This window comes from Thamnophis sirtalis, unplaced genomic scaffold (assembly GCF_051295495.1).
Source record: "Thamnophis sirtalis isolate CommonGarterSnake01/CBP01778 unplaced genomic scaffold, rThaSir2_p1.2 scaffold_13, whole genome shotgun sequence".
Classification (NCBI taxonomy): Eukaryota; Metazoa; Chordata; class Lepidosauria; order Squamata; family Natricidae; genus Thamnophis; species Thamnophis sirtalis.
Window position 1 is genome coordinate 49,307,695 of NW_028261393.1, and position 22,162 is coordinate 49,329,856.

General features: G+C 41.7%; 1 protein-coding gene across 2 annotated transcripts in view; it reads right to left on the bottom strand.

Moving 5' to 3' along the window:
• DIAPH2 (diaphanous related formin 2) overlaps positions 1–18,603 on the bottom strand; it is a 353,946-nt gene extending 335,343 nt beyond the window's left edge. For both annotated transcript variants that reach the window (XM_087727709.1, XM_087727708.1), the window contains exon 1: positions 18,447–18,603. In XM_087727709.1, the coding sequence (XP_087583835.1) occupies positions 18,447–18,560 (114 nt within the window). In that variant the 5' untranslated portion in view covers positions 18,561–18,603. The remainder of the gene's footprint in view (positions 1–18,446) is intronic.
• Between the last annotated feature and the right edge of the window lie 3,559 nt (positions 18,604–22,162).

The window sequence follows — 22,162 nt, forward strand, 5'->3', positions numbered from 1 at the left end:
TCATCAAAGGAGACACAAATTTTTGAATATCTCTGTGTAAGGAAGAACTCTAAGAGTGTCAAGTTGGCATACTGGTTAAGGTACCAGACTAGAAACTTGGAGACTGTGAGTTCTAATCCTGCCTTAGGCATGGAGCCATCTGGGCGATGTTGGGCCAATCAATCAATCTCTCTCTCAGCCCTAAAGAGGAAGTAATGGCAAACACTTCCGAAAACTTGCCAAGAAAACTACAGGAACTAAGTCCAGGAAATCGTCTGGAGTCAACAATGACTCTCTCTCTCTCTCTCTCTCTCTCTCTCTCTCTCTCTCTCTCTCTCTCTCTCTCTCTCTCTCTCACTCTCACTCTCACTCTCACTCTCACTCTCTCTCTCTCTCTCTCTCCCTCCCTCCCTCCCTCTCTCTCTCTCACACACAGTCTGTGACAATCTGCAGGCATTTTGCCATGTTACTGAAAGCCTTAGAGAGAAACATTCCTGAAAGCAGCTTGATTTTTCCTTTTCCTGATTTAATCAGTTAAATGTTTTGCCTTGCGCACAATGTAGTACAAATGGCCACTTTTGTCTCTTAGTAATTGCCGTAATGATTTTGTAACAATCTTTGCTTTGCTTGAAGAATAAACATCACTTGGAGGTTCCAAATAAAGAAGGAAAGCTTTTAACTATGGTATTTTTAGCTATATATAGATATATTCTCCGGTATCAATTGCAATTTTGCTCATTTGATATCCCAGTAATATTGTCGTTCACGTGAGGAATGTCTCATATTGTGTAGTACCGACAATAATCTTCTACAAAGAGGGAATAAAATAAACAAACAAATAAAAATGGCTTGGTGCATTTCAGCTATGACAGCCTTAAACAAGTAAAACACCCTGGTGATTATTAGCTATTCCCCTACGTTGCTTCTAGTGGTCATGTTTGGCTTAATTGACCAAGAATAATGGGTGGATTTAAAACTGAGGGTCTAGCATTGTGTTGAATGAAAAGCTAAGAATTTTCTTTTTCTTTCTTTCTCTTTCTTTCTTTCTTTCTTTCTTTCTTTCTTTCTTTTTCTTTGAGGAAGAGAGAAGCACAGAAACCTATGCTTGTGGGGAAAAGATACCACGTGCAACCTCTGTTAAGCATCTGGGGTACATATTTCTATTCTTTAGCAATCTAGCATGTGATGCTATTAGATTACTACATGTAGTAATCACTTGTGGATTACTTACGCTTTCAAAAGCCGGCTCTTTCAAGGACGACCTGAGATGATCTAATCCCCAATAATGTGTTGTGGCCTTTAAGAAAGTTTCCTACCCTTTAGCTTGGTATTTATCATTGCCGTTTTCTTATTCCATTCATGTGGTTGTTTTAAGCTCTGCTTTGGAAGCCACCTAAAATTACTTAAGTGCTTGAGGTTATTGTGCTTTTCTTATTATTTCTATACTATCCAGAGGTGGTATTCAGCAGGTTCTGACCAGTTCTGGAGCACCAGTAGCGGAAATTTTGAGTCATTCAGAGAACCGGTAAATACCACTTCTGACTGGCCTTGCTCCCATCTGTTCACTGCCTCCTGCGTCCCAGCTGATTGGGAGGAAATGGGGATTTTGTAGTATCCTTCCCCTGGAGTGGGGAAGGAATGGAAATTTTACAGTATCTTTCCCAGTGGTGGGATTCAAAATTATTTACTACCGATTCTGTAGGCATGGCTTGGTGGGCGTGGCAGGGGAAGGCTACTGCAAAATCCCCATTCCCTCCCGATCAGCTGGGACTCAGGAGGCAGAGAATAGATGGGGACAGGGCCAGTCAGAGGTGATTTTTATCGGTTCTCTGAACTAGTTTAGTTTAGTTTAGTTTAATAGCATTTATATGCTGCCCAATCCCATAGGACTCCGGGCGGCTTACAGTAGAGAAATAATCAAAAAAAGAAAAATAAGATTCAGGGAAAGGAAAGATAGATTTAAAATACAACACATCATGCACTCCGTTCTGAATGGGGCTGGACCATATTTTGGGGTCAACAGCCCCAGGCCTGCCGGAACAGCCAGGTTTTAATGGCTTTCCGGAAGGCCGAGAGAGTGGGAAGGATCCGGATCTCTGTGGGTAGATCATTCCACAGGGCCGGGGCAGCTACAGAGAAAGACATCCCCCGAGTAGTCGCCTACCGGCATTGCCCAGTCGATGGTACCCGGAGGAGGCCCAGCCTGTGAGATCTTATGGGTCATTAGGAGGTATGTGGCAGGAGGCGGTCCCACAGATATCCGGGTCCTAAGCCATGTAGGGCTTTAAAGGTAACGACCAGCACCTTGAAGCGCATTCGGATACCAATGGGAAGCCAGTGCAGCTCGCGGAAGATAGGTGTAATATGGGTGTACCTAGGTACACCCAATATCGCTCGCGCGGCCGCATTCTAGACCAATTGTAGTCTCTGAACACTCTTCAGGGGCAGCCCCAAGTAAAGCGCATTACAGTAATCAAGCCTAGAGGTGACGAGAGCATGAGTGACCATTTGAAGTGCCTCCCGGTCCAGGTAGGGTCGCAACTACTCAAAATTTCCACCGGTTTTCCAGAACTGGTCAGAACCTGCTGAATACCACCTCTGATCCTTCCCCTGCCATGCCCAGAAAGCCACGCCCATAGAACTGGTAGTAAAAAAAAAAAAGAATCCCACCACTGATGCTATCTTTTCAAACCTACCTGGAATTGATTGAGTGTTTGGGGCAGCATCCAAGGGAATAGGAGGATAAATAAATATATAAATGCAAGAGCAGACCAGCCATCTGTCAAGAGTAGATTCAACTCCATTCATTTCTATATCTATAACTCAACTGTGTATTGCAAAGTAGATTAAGACGCTAATTAACCAAACCAAAACTCAAATACAGGTAATCCTCGCCTTACAAAAAAACAACTGAGCCCCAAATTCATGTTGCTAAGTGAGACATTTGTTAAGTGAGCTTTGCCCCGTTTTACAACCTACTGCAGTTGTTAAGTGAATCACTGCAGTTACGTTAGTAACATGGTTGTGAAGACAATCTGGCTTCCCCCATTGTCAGGAGGTCACAAAATGTGATCCTATGACATTGGAACCGTCATAAATATGAGTCTGTGGCCAAGCATCTGAACTTTGATCACGTGGCCACAGGGATGGTGCAATGGTCGTAAGTGTGAAAAATGGTCATAAGTCACTTTTGCAGTGCCGTCGTAACTTGAACAGGTCGCTAAACAAACCTCCCCAGAAGTCAAGAACTATCTGTAGATCTGGCTCTTGAATGCCTCAAATCTTATATAGGAAAGCTATATTCATTCTTAGGAAACGGTCTTCAGAAAAAGCAATTTTATACCGAGGCAACTGAAGCTAAACTTTATATTGGTTCAATTTATTCAAATGTTTTTCCACTTTCACTGCTGTTTTGCTGAAACATTTCAAGAAGTAGCTTCGGTCTATTTTATTTTAAACAATTTTGAGTACGAAGCAAACTAAATAGCAGGCTTACACATCAAATTCCAAAACCTGCCAAATGATTACTTTTGTATTCTTTTAGCCTAATAAGCAAGCAGTATTACCCTCCCTCTCTCTGGATCCTTGAAGTTATTTCTATACAGAATCATCTCACATTTGTGTTGCTTTTCCAATAGCCTCTCAAGTTAAGCATCAGCCACAATAAAACCAATCTCCAATGAAATATGGAATAAATTTGGATCACTTAATGCTTTCACTGAGGTCAGCAGGGCTGTAGGTGGTGAATTATTTCGTCTGTGCTTTTTAAACTTCAGTATGAAACATTTTATTATACTACTTCAAGATTGGGTACCAAGGTAAGGCATAATGCTGTCTTTTTAACAGTGGCCTAACTCTCGTCTGAATCAATTTAGATTTTTAAATCATGTTTTATAGTTAGTATACTGCAATAACCCAACTAATTAGTTTGTTAAATCGTTAACAAACCATGGATTATTATGTTGTGTGAACCTGGCTCTCAAAGACTGTATTTTATGCTGTGGCTCAATTCATTATGTTTTCAGAGTATCATTGAAGCAAATCAATTGTTAGTGTTATAGAGCAGAATGATATATAACAGGAGACTGTCTAATTTGTTTTAATACTTTCTTAAGTACAAGGCCCTAGTTTTGTGTGTTCTATTGCACTATTCTATTTTCTATTCTACTGTCATTTTGTAACACATAAATTTTCAAAAATATATTGAGAAATTTTCACTGGAAATATAGATCTACAGTATGTCACATGCATTCTTACTAATATCAAGCCAATCAAAGAATAATACTGTATTGCTGAAATGTTTATTCGAAAGTCCAACTGAATTCATCTTGACAGACTTGAACATTGGGTACTATCTAACAAAATGAAATTCAATGGTGAAAAAAGTACGGTTTACATTTAGGCAAGAAAAACAAAATGCACAGGTACAGTATAGGTGGTACCTTGCTCAACAGTAGTAACTGTGAGAGGGATCTTGGAGTCCTAGTGCACAACCATTTAAATAGGAGCCAGCAGTGTGATGTATCTGCCAAAAAAGCCAACACAGTTCTAGGCTGAATAAACAGGGGGATAGAATCAAGATCACGTGAAGTGTTAATACCACTTTATAATGGTATATAGAGGCCACACTTGAAATACTGCAACCAGTTTTGGTGGCCACAATGTAAAAATGATGTGGCCTCTAGAAAGACTGCAGAGAAGAGCAACCAAGAGGATTAGGGGAAACATATGAGGAACGGTTGCAGGAACTGGGTATGTCTAGTCTTAAGAAAAGAAGGACTAGGGGAGACATGATAGCAGTCTTCCAATATCTCAAGGGCTGCCACAAAGAAGAGGGAATCAAGCTATTCTCCAAAACACCTGAGGGGAAGACAGGAGAGAAGCAACTTAGAACTAAGGAGAAATTCCTGATAATTACAACAATTGAACAGTGGAACAACTTGCCTCCAGAAGTTGTAAGTTTTAAAGAAGAGATTGGAAAACCATTTGTCTGAAGTGCTGCAGAATAGCCTGCCTAGGCAGGGGGTTGGACTAGAAGACCCCACCCCCAGATCCCTTCCAACTCTGTTATTCTATTCTATTCCAAACAGAGGGATTAGTTTGTAGTACTTGTCTATGCTATCTTTATTGTTAAATCTGATAAATTAGCACATCCTGATACGGCCATCCGCATAACAATCTCTTCTACTGATTTGGGTGTGTGAGGCATGAATAGAGCAGGTTTTAATTTGGGGCAGAAATAAACTGTCTTCTTTCCCACGCAGTATACATGGAAACACAGATACACATACATACATACCCAAGTACACAGAGAAATAGTGGTATCTATCCTGGTTTCTGAAGGCCACAAGACCATGGCTAGTGATATGATTTATACTGATGCTAGATCTTAAAAATGAGTATATGACCCTCTTTAAAAGTGAAACCTGTATAATGCTGTTTTCCCCAAATATTAAAGTAATGCCCTGTTCACCAAATAAGTACCAAACCAATCCAACTTTATTTAGCAAATGGCTACAACAATTTACTTACTGTTGGCTACAATTTATTGCTGGTTACAATTATTGGCTTCTGCATTGCAAACAAGGTAAGAATCTGGTGAAATGAAACTATTTTATTTATAAACAAATCTCCCTGAAAGACACAGAGAGGAAAAAGAAGATGTTACAGACTAACTCTCGGCTATTGCACAATGTTGAGTCACGATTATGCTTTATATGCAAGACAAACTGATGACTGATGAAGTCTTTTAAACGGACAGAATGTTCATTACTGGTAAATTCCCTATATTGCTTTTAGAAAGTTAGAACTGTAAGATCTCTCAACTGATTATGAGAGAAAGAGGGAAATAAAAGGTGGGGGGGGGGACATTGTGGAATCATGAAAAGCAGACTTACTTTACTATTGTGTAATTCGTCAAACTTTCCCCTATTTTAGGTGGGTGCCAGTTTCACTTCCCTTGTTCCTTTAGTTTCTCAATCTTATCAGAACAGCAGAGATTCCACATGTCAGAAATTCCATAATTTAGAATAAAATATCTCCAACCCTCGCATCACAGTCACGATGAACTACAGCACTGTTCAGTGAAACAGCATTTATGGGGCCTCGAAACATCCTTCAATGTCCTATTTGTTTATTCAATATGTTGCTCAGATCAACACATTCTCTTTCCATTTTTGTTTATTAGCTTTAAAGTCTCTGTGCAGTTTGCCAGACTCAAGTCATCTTAATACGTGAGTCACTAACACTTGCTTTTGAGAGACAAATTTAGCTAGACATTTCAAGATCACTAACGTGATCTTAATTTTCTGTATTCGTATATATCCTCCCTTTTTTTGCCCTGTTTTAAAACGCAAACTGGTCTGAACATTCAGCCTAAAAACTAATAAATGAATCCCTAAATAACATCTTGGTTTGGTTTGGTTTGGTTTATTGGATTGATATGCTGCTCTTTTCCCAAGGACTCAGGGCAGCGTACAACATTAAAAAAAACACATATTACAAAAGTTTAAAAAAAAATAGATAGAATATCCAAAAAGCAAACCCAATTAAGATTCACAATAACATTTTTTTAAAAATCAATTAAAATTAACAATAATCAATAATTTATTTTGTTTTGTTCAGGCCAGGCTGGCTTGCTGGAAAAGCCAACTTTTTAGGGTGCGTCAGAAGGACCGGAGGTCAGGGATTATACGAAGCTCCGGGGGCAGCTCATTCCAGAGGGAAGGCGCTCCCACAGAGAAGGCTCTCCCCCTGGGCGTCGCTAGCCGACGGCACCCTGAGGAGGTACAGATTTTTGGTACAGATCATGTCCCATGCTGTTTTTGAGATTAATTCATAGAGCATAAAAATAACAGAACAGAACAGAACAGGGGAGGGGAGGGAATGGAAGGGAAGGGAAGAGATGTGGAAGGGAGCTTGGAGGTCTTCTAGTCCAACCCCCTGTAGCATTTCAGACAAATGGTTACCCAACCTCTTCTTAAAAACTTCCAGTGTTGGAGCATTTACAACTTCTGGAGGCAAGTTGTTCCACTGATTAATTGTGCTCACTGTCAGGGAAATTTCTCCTTAGTTCTAGGTTGATGATTCAACTACACAGGTGTAAACAGAGGTGTGTCTACTCCTCTGTTTATGAACAACACAACCAAAGCTGATTTCGCAAATCAATATTTTTCGTTCCAAAATGTTTGCACATCAAAACAAGAAAATGAAATGAACGTCTGTCAGAAGCACAGAGCTCAATAACAAGCACCAATGAATGTGTAAATACGCTGCCTAGCCCTGCTTCAGTCAACCGTTCTATGGAATTAGAAAGCGCTTAATTGTGCAATATCCATAAAAGCTCTGAAGGTAAAAGTGGTTTCTCTCACTTCAACCTTATCTGTGATGCCATACTGCCAATGTGAGTGACATTACAATGTATTTCCAGCATGAAACCTTCAATTACTCTATAATTCTATAAGTATGTTCAGAAATAACGCCACTAATGTGTTGAGAAAAAGAGGAGCATAAGGGAAATGGTGTATGTTTTAAATCAGGGGTCCCCAATCTTTTGGTCCTCAGGGACCACTAAATTCATGATTGTAAATCCCTCAGACCAATGATATGATCTGCCTAATGACTGGCTGGGTGGGCATGGCTAGGTGGTCAACTTGATGTCACTCATGTCGAGAGGCATCTTGCCAGCCTCTACTTGCCCCTCCCCTCCCAGTCACTCCTCGCCCACCCTCCCGGGCTCCTTATGGTCCCAATAGGAAACAGTTGTTGGAGCTAAGCAGCCACCATGAGAAAGAGTTTGCAAAACAGCTGGCTCAGTGCAAATTGGATCTGACCGAGAATGAGGCTCGGCAGAAGCATCTCACTGAGGACTACAAGCATAGACTTTCCAAGCAGAGGGAAGCCCTACGATAGTGCAAGGCCAGGTACTGCCACTTGGAGGCTCAGCGGGCTGAGATGGTCAGCCAGTTCCAGGCCATGATGCAGTCCCACTGGAACGAGGCCCTCTGGCTCTTCGCCACAAACAGCACTTCCCTCCAGCCTTCGCTCAGAGCCCCACACCAGGAGACTGAAACAGACCCCAAGTCTGAATTTCTATCCCCTTCTGACCCACAGAAAAAGACAACGAAGGGAAAGACTCTCAGCAGCAACACAAGTGTCCATGCATGTACCTGGCCCAGAGGCCATAGTTTGAGCACACCTGATTTAGTGCAATATAAAAAATGCAAATAATTTTTCTATGGACCACCAATATTTTCTCACGGACCACCAGTTGATGACCACTGTTCTAAATCAACAAAATTAATTATGAGCAGCTTACTTAAAAACTTTCATACTCACCCTATATACCTATTTGCCACAGGATATTTATCAAGCTGAAAACTGAAATCTGGAGACATATGCATACATTAAAAACAAATTCCAAACCATGATAAAGAATATTTAAAGGAGGCCATATAAAGCAGCATCCAAGCAATAAAACTATGACTAATAATCCTTTAGATGTTTTCCTTGGGGACATTGTCATACCAGAGTCAGCCCAGTGGAATTCAAGGCATGTATTACAAGCACATTGCTTTAATTCCTCTGCTGGGAAAGTCTTATACTCCGGTGCGTCTTACAGTCTGAAAAATATGGTGTATTCCTTGCAGACAGCTGGTCATTTGCATCCTTTGAGAGGGTCATTGAAACACTTAGAGGTTTATCTATGTCCTCAGTTATAAGGAGCACTACTCAGGTGACCCCGAGTTCACAGATAAGCCTCCAAGTGCTTCAACGACCCTCTAAAAAGAATGCAAATGTCCAGCTGTCTGCAAGGAATATAAGTTATTCCATTTCCCACCATCCGATCAGAACTGAAGAAGCTTCTTGGGTGAGAAGTGAAATGTCTTCAAAAGGAAAAAAAAAAACAAGAAAATTCAATTTTGGGACCTCTATTCTAGAATTGTTGAAAAAAATAGATCCTGGAGAAAGAACAAAAAAAAAAAAAGCTTGCTTTAAAGAACTCGTGTATGGCAATACGTACTATTTTTTTTTCTTTTTAAACCAAATCATGGTGACCTATAGGGAGACTGATTTATACTGTCATCATATACTGGCTCAAGAACTGCTGCAGAAAAGAATTATTAAAGTTGGAGACAAAAAAGCTAGCATTACAACTAGCTTAACAACAAATTACTCAACTGTAAGCACAGAAGATGACTGTGAAGATAGTAAGTTCTGGACATTACAAAATTAAATTGGGATGTATGTTCCAAAAAGTGTCCAATTATTTTGGAGAGAGATAGTAGGCCCGTCATTTTCTTTTTTTAAAAAAGAAGGTGCTAATAGCTGCTTTTTTGTTCCAAAATAATTGGTAGAACTGGAGTTGTGTGGTCATTTTGTGTCTCTTCCCAAGATGATAGTTGTGCCTTAAGATTTGTGCTATCCTTGTGGAAACGAGTGGAGGAAGAAGGAAGCAAGAAATAGCTGCCCACTCATATCTGAGCTGTATCTCTGCAAAGTGACAGGTTAAAGGATTGCCAAACTTAGAAAATTAGTTTATTGAATTACCACCCCACTGAATTATGTGCAAGGCAGTTGCCAAGACAACTTCTTCAGTTACATGGCCAAAAATAAATAAGACAAACTTTCTCTTGAAGCATATTTCTTGCATTTATAAACTGAAATGAATTCAGTTAGTAGAACTCTAACATCCAACTCTTGGAAAACCAGTTTTTCAAAATCTTGTGTTGTGACCCGCCAGCATCCAGAGGAGCTGGAAGCAGATTCGGACAGTGAGGAGGTAGGAGAGGAACATGGGCCAGTCCTGGAGTCTGGGGAAGCCTCTGATGAGGGCTCTGTGTCAGAGGCAGAGAGGGGGCCAGAGCCATATGCCAGTTATCAGCTCCTGTCGGAGTCAGACATCAATGAGGCAGAAAAATATCTGGAGCCTGTTCCCACTGTGCACATGCGCAGAGTTGCCAGACTAAGGGAACAGCTAAAGAACAGGGGTCGACATGGGAGTAAGGCCACAGGTGGATGGTGAATGGCCCGTCCCATAGGGAATAAAAGAAGAGCGAAAGGGGAGTGGAGTTTGCAGGAGACAATTAGTTCGCTTAATTAGCGTGAAGATTTGTTGACTCTTAGAGACTCCTTGCCAAGTAGTTTCTTGCACAGCATTGTATTTGGAGGAGAACAACAACTATGGGGTTCTGGATGCTCTCTGAGCTTGCTTATTTTCCTGGAGAAATTTCATTACCCAAACTATGTAACATCCACAGTGCTGGTGAAGTTACCTAATTTGGGTAATGAAATGCCTGCAAGAAAACCGGCAGGCTCAGAGAGCATCAAGGAGCCCTCTCTTTAACTTGTACGTATTTTCATCTTGTAATTTACATTTTAAATGTTATGTCCCATAGTTCTGCCTTCTTTTGTGATGCTTCTGACGTGGTTTTGAACAAACAATGCTTTGTCAGTCAACAGGATTTAGCTGCTCCGTTTCTCAATGCTCACTCCCCAAAAAAACAAAGATGCTTTCAAGGTGAGTTTGACTTTTGGTGACGGCATACATGAAACTTTCTTGGGAGTGTCTTGTGAACATTGTGCTGCTGCTTTTTTCCAAGATATTGGGGGAGGGGGTTCCTCCCTAATTTCCCAATCAAGCCCACAGTCCTATGTTTCCCTAGCAGTGAATAGCTGAAAGTAGAGGATTACCTTTATGCTGATCAAAAATATGGCAAATTACCAAACTACACCCAGCAGTAATTGTGAACACGCCATTGTTTATTCGGCTGATGGTTCTATTGTTGTTACGTCCTGCATTTCTTATTCCTGTGGATTTTATCTAGGTTATAGAACTATTCTGCATTATTGTTTATTTTCCCATTACAATTTTATGTTATATTTTACACCGTCCATTGAAATATGTAGGGCAGGAGGAATGAAATTACTGGGAAGTTTAAAAGGATAATAAATAATGAAGAAAGCAGTAAAAAAAAAGAATATACTACTGAGTTTTTTTTATTTCTGGCATAATATTCTCCCACAGCATCTGGGAAGGGAAGCTTGAGATGAATCACCAAGGCTCATTGCCTAACACAGGGGTGAGCCAACTGCGGCTCCGGAGCCACATGTGGCTCTTTCATCCCTGTGCTTCTGCTCCCTATCGTCAGTCGCCACCACAGTTTTGAGAGGAGTTTCTGGTTGGGAGGGAGGAGAAGCAGGACACACCAGAAGGAGACTTTCGGTTACGACATGTAGAGGAAAAAGGACACACACACACACACACACACACACAAACACTCATTTTCATAACATATAACCACATGTATACTATTATATAACCAACATCATATTATATTATTAAAAGTTTACAACAATTTGTCTTACCATCTCCCAAAAACAATTATTGGCTCTTTTGCTCTCCATACACCATATTTGTACCTTATCCATCACTTTCTTCTTCCTCTCTTCTCCCACCCCCCTACCTCCTTTCTTCCCTCTGTTATCATTCTCTTCTCTACTTCCCCTTCCTCTCTCCTTCTCCTTTCTTCTCTGGTGGAGAAACCGGATTTCTGGTCAACTCAAGAACTGAATGAGGAGCTTCCGGTTAGAACCTTTGTGGCTCTTTGAGTGTTTTAAGGTTGCCGACCCCTGACCTAACACAAAGAATGGACAGATGCCAAACTCAAGTGTTCATTTATTTATTAAGAAAATTTATATGGCCGCCCAACTCGCTCATGGTAACTTTATCTCATAAAGATAAAACCCAATATAAAAGCTAATAAGCTTGCATCACCCAGGTGATGACAGTCAAACTGACCATATGATGATGGCTCTCTATCACTCAGGAGGCCCCAGGCCATGTTGGCAAAACCATGTCTTCAGGGCCTTTCAAAAGTATCAAAGTGGGGACCAATCTTATTTCCGCAGGAATGATGTTCCACAGGGATGGGGCCACCAAAGAGACAGTCCTTCTTCTTAATTCCACTAGATGGGCCTCCTTAAGAAACTCTTTAACATACCCTGCCTTCCTGTTCTGATTTAATTCTGTTGGGAGAAATATCCATCTGGTTCAGTTCCAAACCAGGAGGAAGACACTGGAAACATGGTGGCTGATTGGAAAGATGGCATAATGCTGAAGCAGAAACACATGGAGTTGAGCGTGGGGGATATTTATACCTCCTCTTGGGCTTTGCAGTTGAGCTTCCTATTCCTGTGCAAGAACATGTATTCTATTGGCTGTTGTCAGACTCCCATGGGTCTATGTACAAATCCTAGGAGTTTGTCTGAGCTACATTTGCTTGAGGTTTGGGCTAATGCAATGAAGGAGCTTGTTGGGCAATTCCTATTGTGACTGAGGGCTATCCCTACCTTTGCTCAGACCTTGTTGCAGGGATTTTTTGCCTATGAATAGAGCTATCTATCTCTTAAGTGCTGACGTCTGCTGAGGGCTATTAAGAAAGGTGGAGGCTGCTCTCGGTCTCCAAGAATATATTTTTCCCCTTAGGGAAATATAATATTCTGCCTTTTTAATATTTCCTACTTCTAGGAGAGGGGTGGGGTGCTAACTTTCTACAGTTCAAATGTGGATATAAGTAGCTTTGTGTAAATGATTGCGGGGAGATTGTAAAGGGATAGAAAGAAGATTAGACCTAGATTTTAAAAAAAAATCAAACGAGAGAAAACATGAATAAGTTAGTAGCTTATCTCATAAAGAACAACGTAGTCCAGGAAACCTCACTGTAAATAAGGGTGGAAAATTCCTCTTGCAGTTTACTAGGTTTTGTAGTTACCGCCAGATTAGCATTAAATATATGTTAGTGAAATGTGTGTAATTCTCAATCTTGCCCATCTTTTTGTATCCTAAGAGTTTGTATCACCTTACATACAAAACCTCCCCATTAATAGCACTGAATCACAGATGCTCTTTAAAAAAAAGTGTCATCCAAGACCACAGCCAAGAATCTAAAGATTGTTCACAAAATAGAATCAAAATAGGATCTGTCAATCCAGGACCTAGGTCAGGGATTGACAACCTTAAACACTCAAAGAGGCACAAAGGTCCTAACCGGAAGCCCCCTGTTCAATTCTGGAGCTGATCGGAAGTACGGTCGGAAGTATGGAGCCAGCTGGCAAGCAGGAGCCGCAGCAGAGGGATGAAAGAGCCACATGCGGCTCCAGAGCCACAGGTTGCCGAGCCCTAACCTAGGTGTACAAATCCCTCCCCTTTAGTCTTGCCACTCAACACCACCCCTTTTCCTGAGACTGAATCATTCCTTCCGTGCATCCTGTAATATCTGTTTTGTTTACAATTAGCTCTTCCATCCCTAAACTGCAATCAAAGCTGATAGCCATAGAAACACAACAAATAAAATACAATTGAAATACATTACTAAAAGAGGCCCTGAACAGGCTAATTTAAGGAAGTATATCTGGCTCTAAATATCACATGTGATCCTTGCAAGCTGTGAGAAAGAAGGTTTTTCATTGGGTGTGCTCTGCTTTTCAACCAATAGGAATTTTGGTCTCAGGCTTTCACAGCCCTCTTGGATACTGAAACTGCTGTGTTACCTATGTTACTATATAGCATCTGTAGATATAAAACAGAGCTTATTCCTCAAAACTTACAGCCTCAGAAAAAACAGTCATCAACAGGCACAACAGGTACATAGAGATAAACAACGACTACATGCTGTTCAAAAGAGAAAAATCAAAAAGCCAAAAAGGAAATAAAAAGATCAAAAGCCTCCCCACACCAACAACCAACGCTCATATCAGCAGAGAGTAACACCAAGATTAACACTAGGCCAACAATCAAGAAGCAAACAATATCCCAAAGAACTACCAACTCAGAAAAACAAGATAATAGTAAACAATAGGCTAATTAAGGAACCACTAAGAGTAATTCCTCAGAGGCACGGTGGCTCAGTGGCTAAGATGCTGAGCTTGTTGATCAGAAAGGTCGGCAGTTCGGCAGTTCGAATCCCCAGTGCCGCGTAATGGAGTGAGCTTCCTTTACTTGTCCCAGCTTCTGCCAACCTAGCAGTTCGAAAAGATGTAAAAATGCAAGTAGAAAAATAGGAACCACCTTTGGTGGGAAAGTAACAGCGTTTCGTGCACCTTCGGCGTTTAGTCATGCCTGTCACATGACCATGGAGACGTCTTCAGACAGTGCTGGCTCTTCAGCTTTGAAACGGAGATGAGCACCACCCACTAGAGTCAGGAACGACTAGCACATATGTGTGAGGGGAACCTTTACCTTGCAATGAATCATTACAGTTGGTAATTTAGTAACATGGTTGTTAAGTCAATTCAGCTCCCCTATTGATTTTGCTCGTCAAAAAGTCGCAAAAGGGATGACGTGACCCCAGACACTGCAACCGTCATAAATATGAGCCAAGCATGCAAAGTTTGGTCACATGACCGTGCGAAATCCGCAGTGGCCTTAAGTATGAAAAATGGTCATAAGTCACTTTTTTCAGTGCTGTCGTAACTTTAAATGGTAGTAAGTCAAGGACTATCTAGATTTAGCCAAAAACAAAAAGGATCAACACTTCCAAGACACCAATATTCCATATTCTGAAACAAGTACCTTGCACATTCCTATTCAGAATTAAAATTATACAGCACCATGAAACCATTTTTTCTGCAGCCCAATATCTATATTTATAAAAACGTCTCTCTCAGTGTCTATGTGTGCATGTATGTTCCAGCATAACTCTGGAACGCCTCAAGCAATTGCAACCAAACTTGGTACAGAGATGACTTACTCTCTGGAAACAAATACTGTGGGGGGTAAGACACCCCTAAAGCCCCTCAGGATGTGTGCTCTGTTAAAATACAGCCGGATGTGACTTTAAATGGCTTCTACGGGGCCGGCGGCATCCTCGTGCACGCGCGCAGTTCACGCATGCGTCTTAGCGCCTGCGCGATGCTCCAGCTGCTCGCAGAGAATCGCACAGGTGCTGTATGTGCCTTCCAGCTGCTCGCGGAGAATCACGCAGGCTCTGTATGTGCCATGTGCCTGCGTGGAAGCACAGAAGACTTCAAAGACCGGTAAGGAGTGCGGGCGGATGGGTGGGCCCTTCGCCGTTCCCGGAAGTTACTTACTTCCGGGTTTGCCGACCAACCGGTTCGCGGGGACCGCCGCGAACCGGTTGAAACCCACCCCTGCTTCTACTGTACTGCCATGAAATGGCTTCTAATGTGCAGCACAGTGGTGTTGCCATGGTGACGGCTTCACAGTACTCCACAAGGGGGTTCCCTCTGGTAAGTGGGAAAATCCAACATTGGAAATTAAGTTTGATCTGGACATTTCTCCCCTATAAATAAATTCCCCGGGCAATGCCTTAGTAGCCGATAATTCCTGCCGGATTATAGGCTACTTGTATATAATTAAAGCACCCTTCATTCTGTAAATGACAGAAGTATAAAGTGTATTCAGGGATGAGAGATTATCATTTACTTCATTTAGTCTTTGGGGTCTTTTTTAAAATTGTTCCCCAACATATATTCAATGTAGTGACAAAGCCATAGGCCTGAACCCAGGTGTAACAAAATTGCAGATAAAAGGGGTATCATATATTTATCAATGAACTTATCCATTCATTTAATTAAGTTTTTTTTAAAAAAAAATCTTGCGTTCTGTTCAAGAGCTGAAGTCAGGACCCACAATTTCCTGCTGTTCACAATATCACACAGGCATCTTAGTCATTAGAATTTTCATGGCATTTAATAGCCTGTAATTTAACCTACTTTGCTGCTTTAATTACAAGTTGCTTGTTGGGAAAATTAAGTTTTAACTTTAGTTGAAACATTGTGAATTGCTGTTGTTACATTTGTAGCTTAAGGTAAGGTATACAAATACTCAAAAGTTCAGCTTGCTATTATTGACTAGGAATTTCATTTTCACCTCCTTTTTCCCTAAGGATCTCACTTATGATGAAACCTCAAACCTTCTTCTAAAAACTGACTTAATTGCCCTGCTATTACTTCACTCAATCACTGGCAACACAGAAAATATTCAAAGAGGATTTTTACACCTAACCTTTTCCAGACAGAAGTTTATTCTTGGATCTTTACTATAAGGGTGTGGGGGGGGGGGGGAGAGGAAGGGGAATACAGAAATGGACCAGGAAAGTTTTATTAAGTCTGAAAATGCTAGACAACCAAATTGTTTGGCCTCTAACTTCTGTTTATCATAGTGCTGCCTGCTGAGGTCATACCTTGAAAAATTGCCAACTCTACTCAAGAGTTCTTTAGAGATAAACATTTTTTTAAAAAAAAATATATATGTCGAAGTCATAATCTGTCTGTCCTTTGGTCTTCTTAGTGTGGTCAAACAGTACATGTCTCCCTTAACAGTAATGGGGGTGGAAAACCCAGGTATCACTTTGTTATTCTGAGATCACACCAGTAAATATCTCCTGTGCAACTATTAAGTCAGACGTGTGCAAGAGTGAGAATGGGCTGGGCACAGCTTTCCAGATGCCAGATTTCTAAAACTAAAACACTCTTACGTTCTTGCTGAAAACAGTAGGTTGACAATTGGACTGAAACTGTCCAGCCTTACTTCATCTGGACATGTGACCAGAAGATCTTCTATCTTTCCAGACAACCAATATGCTTGAGTTAGTGTACCCAACCTAGAATATGTTGCCCTTTAGATATTACTGAAATAATAAAACAAATTGAATTACAGTTTCTCTGAAAGGTCAAAACTAGTGGAAGAAGTAGCAATCACTTTCCCAAAGCACGGGTATGTTTAAAACATCTTATCTAAGACTCTTTTTCTCCCCTTTTGGACAACCTTAATTTTTGAAGCATGCCCAGCAGCTACACCTTTTAATAAACTTCGTTATCACCAGCTTTTGTGTAAAGTACAAATAAAAGCTTGATCAACAACACTATGGAAAGTTCCATCTACCAACGCTGCTTCTGTTCACCAGTTGTTGAAGGCCACTTCTACAGTAGCCGTCATCAACCTGATGTCCACCAGATTTGTTGGGACTTCAATCTCTCTATTTTTGTAGACCAGGAAGGATGGATGCTGAAGGCCACAAGGGCTGGGGAATACCAGCTGAGGGCACTTGTATCTACTGAGAAGGAGGAAGTAAATGACACATGTGACCACATCAACATGTAACCTATGTACAAGCCCTCGTGATGCAATTACATAATTTCATCCCCATACGATGTGTGTGTCATCATTCACTGTAACTGGCTAAGAGGCAGTGCCAAGTGAACACATCTGGAGAACACTATAGAGTGAAGAAATCTCTTCCAGAAGACACAAACACCAGGCCATGGGACAAGACAGACTTCTCTGTAAAACACACAAGTGACATCAGTGAAACCTGCCTGCCCCACCCCCCAATACACCCCTCTAACTGAATCAGCCAAAAAGAGCTAGGAATTACCAACGTTTAAACTCAATTTTTCTGGAGAATCAGAGGTTGGGAAGACTGTTGGATGAATAACACAGGACAGAAGACCAAGTTAGTGATAACCAATCAACTGTAACTAAACCATGTTTTAGTCACATCCCCAAACCCCCATAATTTTAACCTAAGACTGACTACTGTTGATCTCACCACCATTCCTAAGAAGTCTGTAATGAGCATGTTTAAGTGCACCAGCGTGTCTACTATCCCAGTCCTACTGTCTCCATTTATTTGTACCCATTTCCTGTATTCGTGTCTATGTTTATATTTATGCCTGCTATCTTTTACATGTTTAACAAACTAAATAAAATAAAATAAAATAAATGAAATTGTATAATTCTATCATTCAGGCACAACCCAACAGAGAACCTTTAACTACTCAGAGAGGCCCAATACACAGATTAGCAAACTCAAAGAGATTTTTGGTCTACCAAGGTCAGGCTGGATCCTACAAAAAGCAGAAGGCTGATTAGCAAGCCACAGTTATCCCACCCGCAATGAGAAACCAAAACCTGCTTTGTTTAGCCCCAATTTATCGGAAGCAACAGCAGGCCTGATTCAAGCATCCTTTCAGAGCCTTTCTGGCTTCCACCACAATTTCCTGGGTTTCACCCAACCAGGAAGTTTTGGTCGCTTCATGCAACAGGTTGGCTCACCAAGACTTCCCTTGGATTATGCATCAAGGGAAGACTTTGTTTCTTCTAACACGGTTTTCTGGGGTTCACACAACCAGGAAGCCCTGGTTGCTACATGCAACCAGAATATTCAGGTTGGTTTAACAGGATTTCCCTTGGATTATGCACCAAGGGAAGCCTTAGTGGCTTCTGTCATGGTTTTCCTGGGTTCACACAACCAGGAAGCCCTGCTTGCTCCTTGCAACCTGGAAACCCGGGGTGGCTTAGCCAGGATCTCCCTGGGACCATGCAACCCGAGAAGCGCTGAAGGACTAGCCAAATCTTGCAAAGGGGCAACTGGGCAGACTTGACCCACTTCTCATATAACGTCTGAACCCGCAAGCGAGGCTACCCTGCCTTCTGCACTTACCAGCTTGGGTTTATTCTTACTCTCCTCCTCCGAGGGACGTCCCCCACCGCTGCCACCCCGCCTCGGGGTACCTTTCCCCGGCGGGTCTTCCCCTCCGGTCCCCTGGCCCTCCATGCCGGCCCGGCGCCTTCTCTTTTGCTGGCCGCCTTGCTCCCGGCTCGCCCGCCCCGGCTGTCAGGGCGCTCGGGAAGCGCTTCTGCACATGCGCCGACCAGCCGGGAACGAGGCGGCGAAAAGTTCAAGCATCCTCCCTGTCTGCCCAGGGCTGCGGGAGTGGCCGCCAGGGCGCAGGCGCGGGAGCGCACTCAAACAAACACACTCCGTTCCCCCCCCCTGTGCGCACGCGCGCTCTTCGGAGCCTCCGAAGCCGCCACATTGAGCCGCTGCCCTCACCTCAAGGCTAGGCAAGGGGGACCCGGAAGCGCCTGTGAAGATAAGGCGCCAGAAAGGCAAACCTGGCGGAAGTCAGCTGGAGAAGGGAGGCAGGCATTTGAGGGGCGTCATTACAGAAGTTGGGAAGGAAGAGGAAAGGCTTTAATAAACTCCCATCGCCTTGAAATCTTTTTTTTTTAGGGGAATTCATGATGAAACTGGATATTTTGCAATAAATGCAGACCTATATGAACCATAAACACATTTATTGATATGTACTATATTACAAATTAAAACAAATATTAAAATATTTTGACCCCCTGGAAGGATATCACAGCACCTCAGAGTTCCTCAGACCACCTGCCCTCCTGGACCATTCAAAAGTTGTAACTTTGTTGTGACTGAAAAAATATTTTGCTATGGAGAAATATTAAAAGGCTTTGCTGTTGAAATCAAGAAGGAGCTTTTTATAATGTGACAGGGAGGTGGTTACCTCAAAAAGAACAATTAAAATGCTGGAAACGTCAAGTCGAACACCTTCATAATTGGATAGAAGTGCTTGAGGGCTTGCCTGCAGTTTCAGAAGAGGAGAAGACAGTTTGGAGATGTTTAAATAAACTGCACTACTTTGGCTTAAACTAAAGACCGCTTGTTAAAAACCGGGGTTTCTCCCTAAGGGCAAGGATATTCACTGCAAATATGGCACTATTCAAAATCCAGAGATACTTCAGGAGAAGAGTCCTCCGCTCCTCTGCTCGCAACAGAATAACTTATGCCACCAGACTTGAAATTTTGGGTTTAGACAACTTAGAACTACGCCGCCTTCGATCCGACCTAAGTGTAGTACATAAAATAATCTGCTACACTGTCCTACCTGTCAATGACTACTTCAACTTTGACCACAACAATACACAAGCACAAAATAGATACAAACTTAAGGTAAACCACTACAAACTTGACTGCAGAAAATATGACTTCAGCAACAGAATGGTAAAATGCCTGGAATGCAGAAAATATGACTTCAGCAACAGAGTGGTCAATGCCTGGAATGCAGAAAATATGACTTCGGCAACAGAGTGGTCAATTCCTGGAATGCAGAAAATATGATTTCAGCAACAGAATGGTCAATGCCTGGAATGCAGAAAATATGACTTCGGCAACAAAGTGGTCAATTCCTGGAATGCAAAAAATATGACTTCGGCAACAGAATGGTCAATGCCTGGAAGGCAGAAAATATGACTTCGGCAGCAGAGTGGTCAATGCCTGGAATGCAGAAAATATGACTTCGGCAACAGTGGTCAATGCCTGTGGTTTCTTCCCCAAACTCCCAAAACTTTAACTACTATCGACCTCACCCCATTCCTAAGAGGTCTGTAAGGAGCGTGCATAACTGCACCAAAGTGCCTACCGTCCCTGTCCTAATGTTTCTTTTTATTTGTGTCCATTTCATGTAACCAAAATCATGTTTATATATACAGTATATATGTTGTCTAATGCATGCTTGACAACATCAATAAATAAACAAAAGAATACAAACTATCCATCTTTTACAATGCCCCTCAGCACCAATATGCACACAAAATCACTTGCTCGCCCAAAATATCCCTGCCATCAACGTGGCTTGGCATTGGGCTAGAAATGCATGCATTTATGAAAGCTTTTGATCTTTTAAAAAAATTAAAATTAATAATTTCTCCTTTACTAGTTCCTACATTTTTGATACGAGATGAGACTTTGCTTTCAAGGCAGAGATTGTCAGTATATCAGCATTGTTACAGCATTCATAAAATGAATGATTTTGCAGCGTATAACAATGAAGGCATCTATCGCAGGAACGACAGGTAAATTTTGTTGGTCAACAGAGTTCCAACAAGCAAGGACCATTTTTCCTTCGGTTTGGAAATCCATCCCACCTTCCTATCTGAAGTCAGACAATTTAAGCTTTAAATGGTGCAACCTGTGCCTCGTTAATCATATGTTGTGGCACCAAGTTTTGTAATATTTTTTTGGCAATAGCACTTAGACATATACCACTTCATATTACTTTACAGCCGTTTCTAAGTGATTTACAGAGTCAGCTTATGGCCCCCAACATTCTGGGTCCTCATTTTTACCAACCTCGGAAGGATGGAAGGCTGAGTCAACCTTGAGCCGGTGAGGATCGAACTCCTGGCAGTGAGCTGAATTAGTTTACAATACTGCAGTCTAACCACTGTGCCACCAGGGCTCACAAGCAATTAATGAGCCAGAATATCGTGCAAGAAGGCATACATGCAATATTTTGATATACACAGGTATGTCTTTATTACATTTCTTGAATGATTCATGGATTCAACCAGTTCCTTTCCTCCTCCCCTCACCTCCCCCCAGGGTACACAAAAGCACATTGGCTTGTTCTTGCTTATACAGATGCATAAGGTAAAGATCCAGGAAACTCATCAAGATCGTTTTCAAAATTGCCCTGGGAGCAAATGCATAAAGATCTTGAAAAATACTAATTTCCTGTTTGATTAAGCAGAACATCAATGCATGGCCAGTATGATTTCTGTTGATATGGAAACCAAAAGGCTAAATCTAAGGTTGGAAACAATACTCCCTGTGCAGATGGGAGAAATTACCGTGTACTAATTGCTTCAATTATTTTAACCCTAATTTGCAACTGTAACTGTTGCTCTCATCCTTTCCTGAGGATACATTCTGGGAAAGGAGAAATAAATAGCCACAATTGTGTTCATACATGATACTATTATAGTAAGTCATCCAGAGTAGCCCTACAGCAAGATAGGTGGCAAATACATTTAACAAATGAATGAATGAATGAATAAATAAATAAATAAATAAATTTAAAAAAAATGGCCACAGTTGTGTAGCTGTGTTCAAACACAATACTAACCCATGGTTGCATGGTTGTTGGGTTTGCTTTTTTTATGGTTACTTGAAAATACATGCCAGAAGAGTGGATCAAATTGTCTACACTTGTGCATCACCAAATCCACAAATTTTAGTTTTTTAAAAAAACTATAAATAAAAGTTAGGTAGGAATTAAGCCTTGTTAAAAATTAATTGGCGAAAGCAAAGGGAGATGTCTCCTGGCACCGACCAGCCCCATTGCTGCGTAGTTCTCTGAGCTCCCCATGCAAGGTCACAGGGCCACATTTCCATACCTTTTCGGAAGGCCAGGAGAATGGGGGCCCTCCTCACCTTTGGAGGGGGAATATTTCACGGGGTGGAAGGCAATGGCAGAGAAGGCTCTTTTCCTGGACCCCACCATTCAGAGTTCTTTAACTGACAGGATCTGCATCCTGACCAGGTGGGATGGGCTGATGGGATGGAATGAAGCATGT